This window comes from Oreochromis niloticus, linkage group LG16 (assembly GCF_001858045.2).
Source record: "Oreochromis niloticus isolate F11D_XX linkage group LG16, O_niloticus_UMD_NMBU, whole genome shotgun sequence".
NCBI classification, from domain to species: Eukaryota; Metazoa; Chordata; class Actinopteri; order Cichliformes; family Cichlidae; genus Oreochromis; species Oreochromis niloticus.
The window spans coordinates 22,784,250-22,797,265 of NC_031987.2; the positions used below are offsets into that span (position 1 = coordinate 22,784,250).

Here is a 13,016-nt window from a genome sequence, read left to right on the forward strand (position 1 = left end):
AGGATGAAGGTAAAAAGCTAATGGTTTTGCAACAGGAAAAAAAAATATCCACAAAAGAAGAGCTTAATAAATTTTTCATTTATTTGACATATTTCTTATTACAAAAATCTAGGCATCTTCCACACAGATTTACAGCTGTATAGTCTGCGTGTTTAGTGAGCCTCACTTCAACATCATTACTGCATCCAACAACATTAGGCCTATTTTTTCCCCTCAAAGCTATGAATGAAATAGCTTGCAAAATGTGTTTCTTCAGCTTGTGTTGAGCATGTGATTAGACATCTCATTTAAAACAAATCACTACATACAGTATGTGTCATTGAAGTCTGAGTAAAAATGTTGACTTTCCTCAGTGATGTAGAATTTTTTAACATTTCCTTCTGCACTAAAAGGCCAAAAATTAAGTAAACAAACCGTAGTGCAATGTCGAGACCATACAGCTAACACCTGTATGACATTTAGAGATGTCAGCAGAGGCGAGCTGGAAAATTCAGATCTCAATGAGAAATACCTTTATTGACAAGCAGCACTCTGTTTGCTTTAGAATTCATTTAACAACTATGTAGAACACAAGTGGAAATTACTTTACATGGATATCCCTGACATTTTATTTTCTTCACACATTGACTTGCTATAGCATTTTGAAAAAAAAAAAAATTAAATAAAGTCAGCACTTAAGAATGTTTGGCAGTAATGTTGTCTTTGTTTTCTAGGGTCAAAGAAAAAAGAGGAAAAAAGAGAGAAGTTTCCTCAGTATGAATCTTTGGAGAGGGCAATGATGGTGAAACGAACCTCCTGAGGGTCGCGAGCCATAAAGACTTTGCAAACCTCTACAGCATCCTAGAAAAAGGAAGACAATGATGGAATGTAGGCAAGCTTATGGCAGTATTATTATTACCATCTCAGTTTTATTTGGTTGTCTCACCTCAAGGAAAGTATCCTCTGAGGTTTTTCCATGGGCAATAGGGAAAGGCTTACGGCCATCTAGATATTGGAAGAAAAAGTTAACCATGTAGGTTTAACAAAAATGTGCATCAACAATGTGACAAATTCTACCAAATATTTTCTATAAGCACATTCTTGCTTTGTGGCTAACTTACCCAGTTCATATAAGTGCCCTCCAACATTCACAAAAGCTATAAAATGCAGATTCACTTTCTCGTCTAAACTTGGTGCCTACAACAGATAAGAAGCAAAAGTTAGAATGCATGAAGTTCAACACAAAGCATGCAAAAAACCTTGAGAGTTAAAAATCAAAAAGACACCTCAGTCTGTCCTTCCTGTGCACTGGATTCATGGGTAACACGTATACTCTGGAAGAGAAAATAGGAAAAAAGGCTGAATGTTTCCTCTGTTGTATATTTGAATAATGCACATTTTTGCATTGATCTTGTTACGGTTTCCTTTTTCCTGGTTTGTGAAATAATTTTTTATGACTTTGTACTATTACATTGTAGAAGCGGTAGCAAGCACAAGTATGACAATGCCCTCTTGTGACAAGTTGGTTACACAATTCTTAGTACTGTCCTTCACACGTGATGAAAACTTTGTCACCCTGTTCTTAATAAAGACACTTTTCCAACCTCGTCTTTTTCCAGGAAGGTTGCCCTTTCCTCCGGGGTCATTTTAGATGTTTGTTCAAGAAATTTCTTAAGAGGGGAATCAGGTTCTGAAAGAAAGAAAAACACTTATAAAACACTAATAGAACCCAGAGAAGCAAACACAAAATTAGATTTATACTCAGTGACGTCTTTATTAGGTACACCTGTATAATGGAGTGAAATGAGATAAAAAGTCAGCTTTAACATGGCCATAAACTCGACAACCACTCTGATACGTACGGCTGTTCAATTGCTCATTAACACAAATATTTAAGCAGCAACTCAGTGCATTTAACCATGCAGACATGGTCAAGATAACCTGCTGAAGTTCAAACAACGCATCAGAATAAACGTGACATGGGTGCTGTTGAGGTTTTCACAGACTGCTGATCTATTAGGATTTTCAAAGAAAACCATCTCTAGAGTTTACAGAGATCACATGGTAAGGTCAGAATTTGTTGTAAACAACATGAGAGAATGGATCCATCCAAGTTGGTGATGTAATGGTGTGGGTGATATAATCTTGGCACTCTTTGGGCCCCTTTGTACCAACTATGTATCATTTAAACACCACAGCCTACCTGAGTATTGTTGCTAACCATGCCCATCCCTTAATGACCACAGTGTGCCTATCTTCTGATTGCTGCTTTCAGCAGGATAACAGACCATGTCACGAGGCTCAAATCATCTCAAACATGACAATGAATTAACTGTACTCAAATGATATCAATGACATCACAGTCACCAGGTCTCAATCCAATAGTGAACATTTAGAACAGGAGACTGGTTTAATGGATATACCATTGACAAATGTGCAGCAACTGTATGCTGCCATCATGTCAACATGGATCAAAATATCTGAGGAATGTTTCCAGCAACTTTTTGAATCTGTGCTATTAAGAATTAAGTCATTTCCAAAGGCAAAATTGATCCAATCTGGCACTAGCAAGGTACCTAATGAAGTGGCTGCTGAGTGGATTTTGACACTGACATACAGGTGTATATTTTGTTATAGGTTTTGTACCAAGGTCATTTGGTTTATTATTTGGGCACACTGCATAGTGTTGACGGTGTTTCTAATATTCTGCCGCTCTTATGCATGTAACAGGCACCTAGCAATACCAACTTCACTGATATACATCCATAGGGTCTTGCACATTAGTTCATCAAAGACCAAACAAGATAGATGGCTATAAAAAAAATAACTGTCTAAATAAAGCTGAATGATCATTAAAGTAACCTCAATAAAAAATATAATGAAAACTCACCAAATTCCAGATGTGCCTGGTTGTTTGCCACAGCGTGAATTAATCCTATTGTTCCACAAGCGTTTCCAATAGTTTGCTTAATGAAGTAGACGTCTGGAGAAACCTCCTGAGGCTGATCTTTGAGCTTCTCCTCCTCTTCTTGTTTAAATGCTTCATACTAGACAGACATGGCAGATGAGAGAAAATCTGTTTAACAGTGTTTCCTAACCAAATCTAAAGTTGACATATGGATAATGAAAATACATGACTTATAAACAACAGGTACCTTCTCTGTCACTGGAAAGAGGAGTAGCACCGCGCACACTGGTCTTGGTACCATGCTGAGAAGCTCTGGATCCAATCCATACACATCCCCAAACTGCCAGGTTGGCTTCATACCCAAACAGCTAACAAACTATACACAAGCGGAGTGTAAATTCATGCAGATCAAAATTAACTTAGACATTTTAAATCTAAAATAAATACAATAGCTGGCTCCTAATTACCATTTGAAAATGAGATTTCTACCTAAAAGGTGAGAGTATGTTTCTGTAACATTCAACTTTTGACAATTCAATGTAATTTAACTGGTATAGAATTAAATATTATGCCACTGTATGTCAGGAATCTAAACTTGAAAACTAAAACTGTACTAATAGAATAGCAAAATAATAAGCACTTTTTAAAGTAACACTGTTTTCAATAAAGTATTTTTTGACACTTTATGGAGAAAATAGAAATTTCCTTCATTATTTATTTCAACCAAACACTCAATTGCTAAATGACATCTTCTCCAACTAAGACAGTCAGTCAATCGGTCTATCAGCAAAAACTAAAATAAAAAGTGATAAATAAAAAAGGAGCTGCCTCCATGAAGTGTATAATGTTTAATATCTGGTGAAAATTTATTTAGAAGGATGATGATTCATGCTTGGAGGATGCAGATGTGATTCTGTTTGATGTTTGTGTTAAACAAGTGTTAAAAACAAACAAACAAAATATTTAAAAATAGTTTTTTGGTTAACCCCCCCCCACACACAAAAACCCCAAAACAAACTACAACATCCTACATTCAAAATCTCGACTACAAACCGGTAATCCACTACTATATCGTCTGCGTCTATGCGGCCAAAATTTGATTTATTTTCATATTCACGCCTACTTTTGAGTAGTTACACACTTGAACGACATTATGTGTAGCAATAAAACACTATTTAATTTATGCTACATCATACTCTTAGCTGTAGGAACCTGTGCAATAAAGTGTAACGTAATCATCTAGTGTGTGTCCTGCGAGTGACATCAAACACACCGCACTTGTATCTGTAGACTGAAACAGCTGGAAAGTTGGATGAAAGGTATGAGGAAAATGACTGAACGTCTTAAAATTAGAAGCAGGGCAAGTTGACAAAACTTTAAACTTAACAGATTTCTTCACTTTTGTTTCCTGTCAGTCTGTTTACATGACATTATTACATCATATTATGCCTTGAAACTTTTAACAATAACATTAGGTGCAACGCCGCTGCTGAGTAGGCCTTGCATCTCTCCGAACCGGTTTGGTTATTTGCTTTGACTACTCTATCGTGTTTTACAGAAAATATAAAAACAAAACACTTACTTTAGTCATGACCTGAAATGAGAAGACACAAATGGAAAACGTTAATGAAAATGTTGTTGGGTTAGCAAATCGGCGACAACGGCTTTAGCTTTTGTTCTCTCTGATAGCTTCAAGTTAGCTGCCTCTCACATGTTTGAGAATGAATAACTCCGATAAAACAACATGTTCTGAAGAAAACCAGGAAAACATACTTCTGGGTTTGACTCAAGAGGCAGCCAACGTGGGGAATCCATTTTGAAGCACAGCTAAGTGATGTTTTCCCGTTAGAGTAGCGCTGAGTCCGATTTACAATCAAATCTGTTTGACAGCTGCGATTCGCTTCCGCGTCTGGAGGGCGCACGTTGACATGTATGTGATCCGCGGGGGTGACTTGCCTTTATCAATAAACCATAACTACCCAAAGAACATGCCCAAAAGACTTGATAAGGCATGTGACATATATGGATGCATTAACATGTTTACTATAAATCGTTTAAATATGATTCTTTATACACAAAATGAACATTAAATTATGGTAATCCCACCATCTTCAGCCTCGGTGGACTATTCCAGGGCTATGGGCGGAGCTTAGACAACGGCATTTTTGCGCTCATGGATGGACGCTGTTTAAGTGTATTCCCCGATATACCATCTAACTGACATAATATGACACTGGTCATTGTTTTTTTTTAATGATCTATACACCATAATAATATTAATAATAATAATGAACAACAAGAACCACACTCAATTAAATTATTTCATTTCTAAATTATTAATCTAAGTGTTATTTTTACCAGTAGGGGGCGTTGTTGGCCATGAATTCAATCGCTAAAGAAAACGACAACAAAACCGGATAAATAACAGAAAGAACAAAAATATTTTTATTTGTGTGGTTATAGTTAGTCAACAACGTTTCATAACGTAGCTTTCTATTGATTCATAACACTTTGGTGGTATACCTTCATCACCTTAGTTTTTGTGAATTATGCCAAAACGTAGTGAAATTGAAACCATTACTTGAGGAAAACAATTGTTTGTTGGTTGAATTTTTAGATTTTTTTTAAGTAGGTAGTAAGTTTTTATTAATGTTTATTATTGTTGTATTATTGTTTTTATTAGTAGTATTTTATTTAGTAATCTTTTGTTAAAGAGTTTAACTGACTGTAATTACATGGTAATGACTGTGTGTTATAAGCTTAGTGGTCTGATGATGTATTTTTGTTTCTCTCTGACCCTATATTTTCTCCTAGTCCCCTATCTGAACTATTTGGCAGGGATTCAAAACAGCTGTTCATCGACCTCGAGAGTGCTGAAGAGGCTTACCGAACTGAAGGGGATCAATAAATCAGAGACCTAGGCAGCAAATCATCAAGACAACATGATTAAACTGGTGAGTGTGTAAGACTTTGGTCTGTCGAGGCTTTCAACCCTTTAGTTTGATTTATTGACATTATACTAAGAAATACAATACTCTGCAAAAGCCTTGAGCCACCACTTACTTTTTCATATTTTGCTTCCAGTGAGCCAGACTTTGGTGTATTTTTTAAGTGCTTTTGAGCCATAGTTCACCAGGCTTTCTGAAAGTTTTTCAAAGTTTTTATTTGGACATAGGCTGCTTTATGACTTATTTTCAGTCCAGTCCTTGTACACTGACCATTTTCAGAGGAATGATGGTTTGTTAAGCCACTTAAACAGATTCATTTTTGTTGTTGTTGTACATAAACAATGACAATAAAGCGCTATTCTATCCACCACCAGATGAACAGTATCTGAAAGTCATGTCCTTAATAAATAGTAAAAAAAAGACTTGACATAGGACCTGGGAGATGCATTTGGCTCTTCAGTTGATCCATCTACTGTTTGCAGATCCCTCATGAGAAATGATCTCAGAGAAAGAGTGGCTGTCAAAAAGCCATTTATAAGAAAGAGAAACAGAGAGAAAAGACAGAGGGATACCAAACTACACAAGAACTGCATGGAGTGGCAACAGGTCTTATAAGGTGATGAATCCTAATTTGAACTGCTTTGTTCAAATCTTTGTCGTTCTGTATAGAGGAGGTCAGGAGAGAGGCATCAATACCCACACTGTGAGGTTAAAACATTATAGTTTGGGTCTGCCTTTCATCCACTGGTGATGGGAATATTGTCAAAATTGATGAAATTATGAACACAGAAAAGCACCATCAGATTTGGATCCACCCTGCATTACCCTCCGGAAAGACTGGCACCAGCTTAATTTTTCTGCATGACCATGATCCTGAATACACTGCCATTGCAGTAAAAGTGTACCTGGATAGAAAAACATACAAATGACCACTATCAGTCATGGACTAGCCCCTGTAGTGCCCAGACCTCAACATTATTGAAGCAGTGTAGGAACACCTTGACAACATGCAAAGCCTAAACAACTATTTCTACAGACTACTTTAAGAAATGACAAGAAAATGCATGTAACAGAAGTGATTATACCAAATATTGAATTTCAGATGTGGTAGAATTGTGCATAGCTCTTCAAAACTGCAAAAACACTTTTTTCATGAGTTCATTGAAATAAGTTCATTTTAACTTTAGTACTCAAATGAATGAATGAATTCTTAATTGATAAACTTCAGTAGAATAGTACTGAAGACAACTGGCTATTTATTAGGGTGTTCAGTTAAAAAATTACCAAACCTGTTTTTAATAGGCTATTTTGCAGGGGAAAAAAGAGGAGGACAGAAATCTGTCGCAGAAATACAACTATATTGACAATAAATCAGAGATTTAACCTGAGATAAGAAATGTTTTATTGGAAAATACTGCATATAATTAATCACAACCCACTAGCAGAGCTTTAAATTAGACCAGCCACAGATCTGACAGATTTTTATTTATTTATTTATTTATTTATTTTTACCACTTATCTAGTTCTCTTGAAATCAGTGATTCAGGACTAGAAATAATATTGATGCCGTCATTTCCCCAAATAAAATCCTGACCATTTGGAGTCAATGAGCCAGCTCTCCGGCTGGCTCTGCAAAAGGCTAGAACAATAAATTTCTGCTACAGCAGATGGCGCTATGCACCGTTTACAGTGATTTGCTATAAGCTAATAAAAACCAAAGAAGAAGACTTTTTTTTTTTAAGGAAGGGGCATTAGTGGACAGTATTGACGTAGAATAGCTGGTTAGTTGATTTAAGAAGCCGATTTATTCATAACTACTATTTTTTTATATTATACAATAATTACGTTAAACGTTTTCTGAGATTTCCAAGGCAATCTGTTAAGTGGTCAAATTTAGCGAGAAAGTCGCTAATGTGGCTGCGCTAATACTGTGGTCAAACCCCGAGCCTGACAGAGAGGATGCCAGCAGCAGAGGAGTCATATGGTGGGTTCGCATTACTCCACTTCAGTAGAATGTAGTTTAAATTGCAATTAAGAAGAATAGATTAGTTTTTCACCCAGGAAATATATGCTAATTTAGCTACTCCATAGCATTAACTTAACACCGTTGTAACCACAGAGACTTCCTGTCGCTGTCTTTCCCCCACTTACATTTGACTCCAGCATCTGACTCCTAATGCTTAAAAGCCCTTAACACCTTTTTAATGAATGCTACTTTAACATACATGCAGAAATACACAAATGTTTACAGCTCAATAATAAAGCCAAAAGAAGATGTTTTAAAAGCTAAATGAACCTTGCCCTCTTGTATTAGTTATTACATGTATTATTATTTTTTTTATCCTTGTTTACCCACTGTTATTTGACAAATCACTATGCAAGGTTCTTCAGGTAAGGCTTATACTATATACTATATTATTTACTATATTTATTTCCGGGTTACATAATTTATATCATCACACTATTGCAGTTGTGGTTGCCTGCTCCTGGGAAAAGAAAGAAAACAAAAAGCATTAAGAAGACATGAGTACTATCATTAGATTCCCATGATGCTTGTCACTGCATTAAAAACAAGTATGGAAAACCTTGTGATAAATAAATTGTTTCACTTCTGTATTCAAGGCGTCAACAAAGTTGTGGACAACATATGCAGGATTTCTCCAGATCTGTTAGCAGATGTGGTGAGTGTATCTGTCCTTGGTTGTGTATGTTACTATACAGGTGGGGAAAAAAAGTGCCAGCTAGGAAAACAGAGTAGACTTAAATGGTATTTACAGTTACAGCTGGCAGACAACCCTCCTTCTGCAACTCTCCCCATTTCCGTTCTGAGTCTTTCCCATTACTTGAGCACCATGCACAGCTACCGTGTATAGGTTAAAATCATGTGGATTTTTTTGTGTTCTCTGTGCTGCTATATTCAACTTAAATTAACTGGTTGCAAAACAACAAAGTCAGTGTCACATGCAGGATTCTAGTGCTCATAGACCACTTGAATTGAAATACTCAAATATTATTGATTGTGATATGAACAATGTGTGGCCCAATCCTGTGGTAAGTGAGTTATATAGAAGTGCTCTAAAAAGAAAAACTAAGTCTTTTGTTTAAATTGTTTTGGGGCTGTTTCATTAGTTTCACTGCCACAGGCTCAGACCGGATTATGAAACTGCGATAACTTGTGCAACTTTAAAACACTGCCTTTCTAACTCGCGACTGGAGGATGTTATTGTTGACCAAAATAGCGCTCATTTCAGGGCTATTAGCAACCACTGTGCACGAGTACCATAGGATGTGGTGTAGCTATGCTGCAGTTCTGATAGCTAATCTTCAATAATCTCCACAGTGTCAGCAAGTACTGACTTATCTTCAAGGGCAGAAGAGAGGAGTAGATTCAGCTGAAATTTCTGATGTGAGTCACCCTTTCTTTAGAATACATTTGACTTATAATAACCTATCCTCCCAAATTCCTCTTTTAAGACCTTTTGGGGTTTTTTTTGTTTTTTTTCTTGTGGGCAGAGATTTCAGAGAGCCGAAGTGAGACTTGATCATGAAGCTCTGCAGGACATGATCAGATTTCTCTTGCTAACATTCCGGTATTTTTCCCACGTTTTTTATTTTTCTATTTTTTATGAAGATCTGAATGTAGTTTCTGAATTTGTGTCTTCCATGCTGCATACATTTGTTTCTTACATAGCACATCAAAAGGCCAAATTATACATAAAGTAGGATGTTGTCCTACTGTAGGCTGTGATAGTAGTGGTTTCTTTTGCTAGGTCAGCTGGAAAGAGCAACATCTCTGGGGATGAACTCGTGTCAAAGCTGGAAGAAGGCTCTAACAAGTGGTCCAAAGCTTCCCTTCAGGTCTTGCACAAGTTGTGGAGCGAACATGGTGTGTCAGTCCACACTCAACAAGAGGCCCAGGCCATGCTCAGCATCGGTCAGGTTTGTCCATGTTTAATGCAATAAAGCACTTTCGGTGGTTTCAAAATATATTCTGATCCCCTGAACATATAACTTCTCGTTTTCTCCTCTTCTCTTTCAAAACTGATGGAATTGTTTGTTTTGCTTTAGTTGGTGGACATGCAGTGGAAGCTTGGCATGGCAGTGAGCTCAGACACCTGTCGATCTCTCAACTCCCCATTTGTGTGTCTGCTGCTGAAGATTGTTGAGCCTTCAGGACAAATCTGTCAGAGGTCTTTTGAGATGACCATCCCACAGTTCCAGGTTTTGTTTTTTGTTTTTTGTTTTTTTCATGTGAATGTAGTGTTGTTGGTGTTATTCATTTATGATATTTTATCCCTCTCCTACTTCTTCTTTCTGCAGAACTTCTACAAACAGTTCAAGGAGATGGCAGCTGTTATGGAGACTGTATGATTGTTAGCACACCTAAGTGCTTGTTACAGTTATAGCAGGTTTATGTGTAACTAACGGAAGAAACTTTGACATAAGTGTTTATTTGGTGGTTGCCTCGAAACACCAACTCTCAGTTCTGTACTTGTATTTTTCCACAGATTGCGTAACCTCCCAGGTAATAATACTTTTAGGATGTCCAGCCTTGGGTTAGCTTAGAGTTATGCATTATATATTAAAAAACTGCTAAGCCAGCAAAATCTGACTAATACATGTGTTGTCAAATGTGTGTGATGTGATTCAGTTTGTAATAAATTTCAGTTTGCCTGTGTGTGTGTGTGTGTATGTTTACACCAAACCACCCCCCACCCCAGAAATGAAAACAATACAGTGACTTAATCTGTTATATTTTTGTCAAGGGTGGGAGATTATAGTAGCCCACTATACAGCATCTTACATACTAGTATGTATTCAAATAATATTAAACTTTAATATCAATTTGTCTTTTTGTAGAGCATGTGATGTAAAATGGTCCAACTTTTTAGTTGTTGCGGTTGTCTTAGAAGTCTGTTTCTATCAGATAACTTAAGTACTTTTACTCCTCCTCCTGTACACAGTGGAATGATGTAACACATTTTTGCCACTACTTTACTTTGACTCTACAGCTGAAAGGGAAATAATGTCTGTAACTAAGGCTTTTAAAAATAGATTCAGTGGTTAATTTTCTCACTAATATTTCACCTGTTTTTGGAAGCCTGCAAAATACAACAATTTAATACATTTTACAGAAGTAAATTTATGCAAACCATAGCAAATCAAGATCAAATAGATGCTCTTAAAATGAACACATCGTTACTGGTTATTAGTTACACCTTTTTCCTTCAGAATTACCTTAATTCCTCATGGCATGGATTCAACAAGGTGCTGGAAATATTCCCTAGTGATTTCGGTCCATGTTAGCATCACACAGTTGCTGCAGATTTGTCAGCTCTGTATCCATGAGGCCAACTTCCTGTCCACCACATTCCAAGGGTGCTTTATTAGATTGTGATCTGGTGACTTGTGGAGGCCATTTGAGTACAGTGAACCCACTGACATGTTCAAGAAACCAGTTTGAGATGATTTCAACTTTTTGTCATGTTATCTTGCTGGAATCAGCCATCAGAAGAGGCATACACTGTTGTCATAAAGGGATGGACATGGTTACAATACAATCCTCGGGTTGGATAAGGTGTTTAAATGATGTTCAGTTGGTACTAAAGGGCCTCAAGTATACAAAAAAAAAATATGACCCACATCATTACAACACCAACCTTAATCCATCATACAAAGTAGGATGGATCCATACCTTCATGTTGTTTATCCCAAACTCTGACCCCACCATCTCAATGTAAAAGCAGAAATCCATGTGAATTGTACACTCAGTTTCCTGATCTATGCTGACAAGAGTGGCACCTGGTGTGGTCTTCTGCTCAGAGTTGTTCTTCTACATACCTTGGTTGTAATGAGTTGTTATTGGAGGGACGATTGCCTTCCTATCAAGCTTGGTCCCCCCCCCCCCCCAAATAGAACAGCTGCTCACTAGATGTTTTCTCTGTTTCAGATCATTCTCTGTAAACGTTAGAGATAGTTGTGTTGGAAAATCCCAGTATATCAGCAATTTCTGAAAGACCAGTTAGACCAGCCTGTCTGGCACCAACAAGCATGCCACAGTAAAAGTCACCCTAATCCCTGTTTTCCTCCATTCAAACGCTCAGTTTGAAATTCAGCAGGTCATCTTGACCATGTCTACGTGCCTATTGTGTTGCCATCTGTTTGATTAGATATTTGTGTTAACAAGCAGATGAACAGGTGTACCTTGAAAATTGTGAATGTGCACAGCAGCTTTGTCTTCCATCCCTCCTAATAATCTCATGACCCATGAGATTCTTCTGGTGACCCTGTGGGGGGAGTTCGACCCCTACTTTGGGAACCACTAGACTAAAATATCTAGCAGCTACCAAGCCTGGACCAGCTATTTGTGGACCGATGGGTGGGCATAAACAATCGAACAGCTTCTGATAACGTTTGTTGAGAGTGAGAACTTTTACCTTTTTAAAAAACAATTTTAAATAATTAAGTATTTTATACTGCTGCGTCAGTCAGTATGAACACCCACCACTGCAGTGGTGCAGTAAGTAATAATTGGAGTTAAGAATTAACAGTTATTTGAATGAATATTTCAACTTTATAAGTGAGCCATTACACACTTCTTATTAGTAGACAATGAAATCCTACAAACTGGTTCAAGAACTCACAAAAAAGAAGTAAAACTTACATTTTGGTATAGTTTTATGGTAAAGTAGTAGTTTTAGAAGTAATGTTTGATCCCTGGGCCTTCAAAGATGCTATAAAATGATTATGCATTTCAAGATATTTCAATTTAACTGTGATGCACTGCAGTCTATGGATTCTGAAGGTTATTTGCAATCGAATCCAACTAAAGTACAACTTATGGTATTCACTGAGGATCCGGGATCAGCTGTGTATCTATTCTGCAATATAAAACGCATCTACATTTAAAATAGGTACACACCATCAGCGCGGGGGTTGTTTGGTTGTAGAGCTCCTGGCTACCGCTTCATTGGTGAGTTTATATATGGCTAAGGTACTATTTTGGGGATAGGCGGACTGCTTGGATATTATAGCGTTAAGTTGAGGGGAAGTCTTCCTGTGCATAAAGCACCACATATGATTATGAATGTCGAGTAGTGGTGTGACTGAGATTAGCCTACTTGTGAACAGCAGGGACTCACTTTGCTTTGCTTTTTTTTTCTTGCTCAGCAAGAAAAAAA

General features: G+C 37.1%; 2 protein-coding genes and 1 long non-coding RNA gene across 5 annotated transcripts; 2 read left to right on the forward strand and 1 right to left on the reverse strand.

Moving 5' to 3' along the window:
• Positions 1-59: 59 nt before the first annotated feature.
• On the reverse strand, positions 60-4,811 carry uchl3 (ubiquitin carboxyl-terminal esterase L3 (ubiquitin thiolesterase)). The gene is made up of 9 exons (XM_003451614.5): positions 4,661-4,811; positions 4,470-4,481; positions 3,135-3,263; positions 2,870-3,026; positions 1,584-1,669; positions 1,266-1,313; positions 1,101-1,176; positions 926-984; positions 60-840 (listed from the first exon to the last, which is right to left on the reverse strand). The coding sequence occupies exons 1-9, from the start codon at positions 4,700-4,702 to the stop codon at positions 751-753; spliced, it is 699 nt and encodes a 232-aa protein (XP_003451662.1). The 5' UTR covers positions 4,703-4,811; the 3' UTR covers positions 60-750.
• Positions 4,812-5,055: 244 nt separating this feature from the next.
• Positions 5,056-6,445, forward strand: LOC112844104 (uncharacterized). Its single transcript, XR_003216700.1, has 3 exons — positions 5,056-5,123; positions 5,702-5,841; positions 6,318-6,445. It is a non-coding gene; the product is annotated as an uncharacterized LOC112844104 (long non-coding RNA).
• Positions 6,446-7,554: 1,109 nt separating this feature from the next.
• commd6 (COMM domain containing 6) lies at positions 7,555-10,513 on the forward strand. Of its 3 annotated transcripts, XM_003451615.5 has the most exons (7): positions 7,555-7,819; positions 8,458-8,516; positions 9,176-9,241; positions 9,349-9,425; positions 9,606-9,774; positions 9,904-10,056; positions 10,156-10,513. In XM_003451615.5, the coding sequence occupies exons 1-7, from the start codon at positions 7,795-7,797 to the stop codon at positions 10,204-10,206; spliced, it is 600 nt and encodes a 199-aa protein (XP_003451663.1). In that variant the 5' UTR covers positions 7,555-7,794; the 3' UTR covers positions 10,207-10,513. The 3 variants fall into 3 exon arrangements, with proteins under 3 accessions (XP_003451663.1, XP_013130751.1, XP_013130750.1); XM_013275297.3 differs by lacking the exon at positions 9,349-9,425; XM_013275296.3 differs by lacking the exons at positions 9,176-9,241; positions 9,349-9,425 and having other exon boundaries at positions 7,557-7,819.
• The last annotated feature ends 2,503 nt before the right edge of the window (positions 10,514-13,016 follow it).

Excerpts from the sequence above, each read along its gene's own strand:
- uchl3 (XM_003451614.5), bottom strand. The coding sequence starts at position 4,702 with ATGGATTCCCCACGTTGGCTGCCTCTTGAGTCAAACCCAGAA. Across the intron at positions 3,027-3,134 it reads TCTTTCCAGTGACAGAGAAG|TATGAAGCATTTAAACAAGA; the intron begins GTACCTGTTGTT and ends ATGTCTGTCTAG. Across the intron at positions 841-925 it reads CAGAGGATACTTTCCTTGAG|GATGCTGTAGAGGTTTGCAA; the intron begins GTGAGACAACCA and ends TCCTTTTTCTAG.
- commd6 (XM_003451615.5), top strand. The coding sequence starts at position 7,795 with ATGCCAGCAGCAGAGGAGTCATATG. Across the intron at positions 9,426-9,605 it reads TTTCTCTTGCTAACATTCCG|GTCAGCTGGAAAGAGCAACA; the intron begins GTATTTTTCCCA and ends TTCTTTTGCTAG. Across the intron at positions 9,775-9,903 it reads CCATGCTCAGCATCGGTCAG|TTGGTGGACATGCAGTGGAA; the intron begins GTTTGTCCATGT and ends GTTTTGCTTTAG.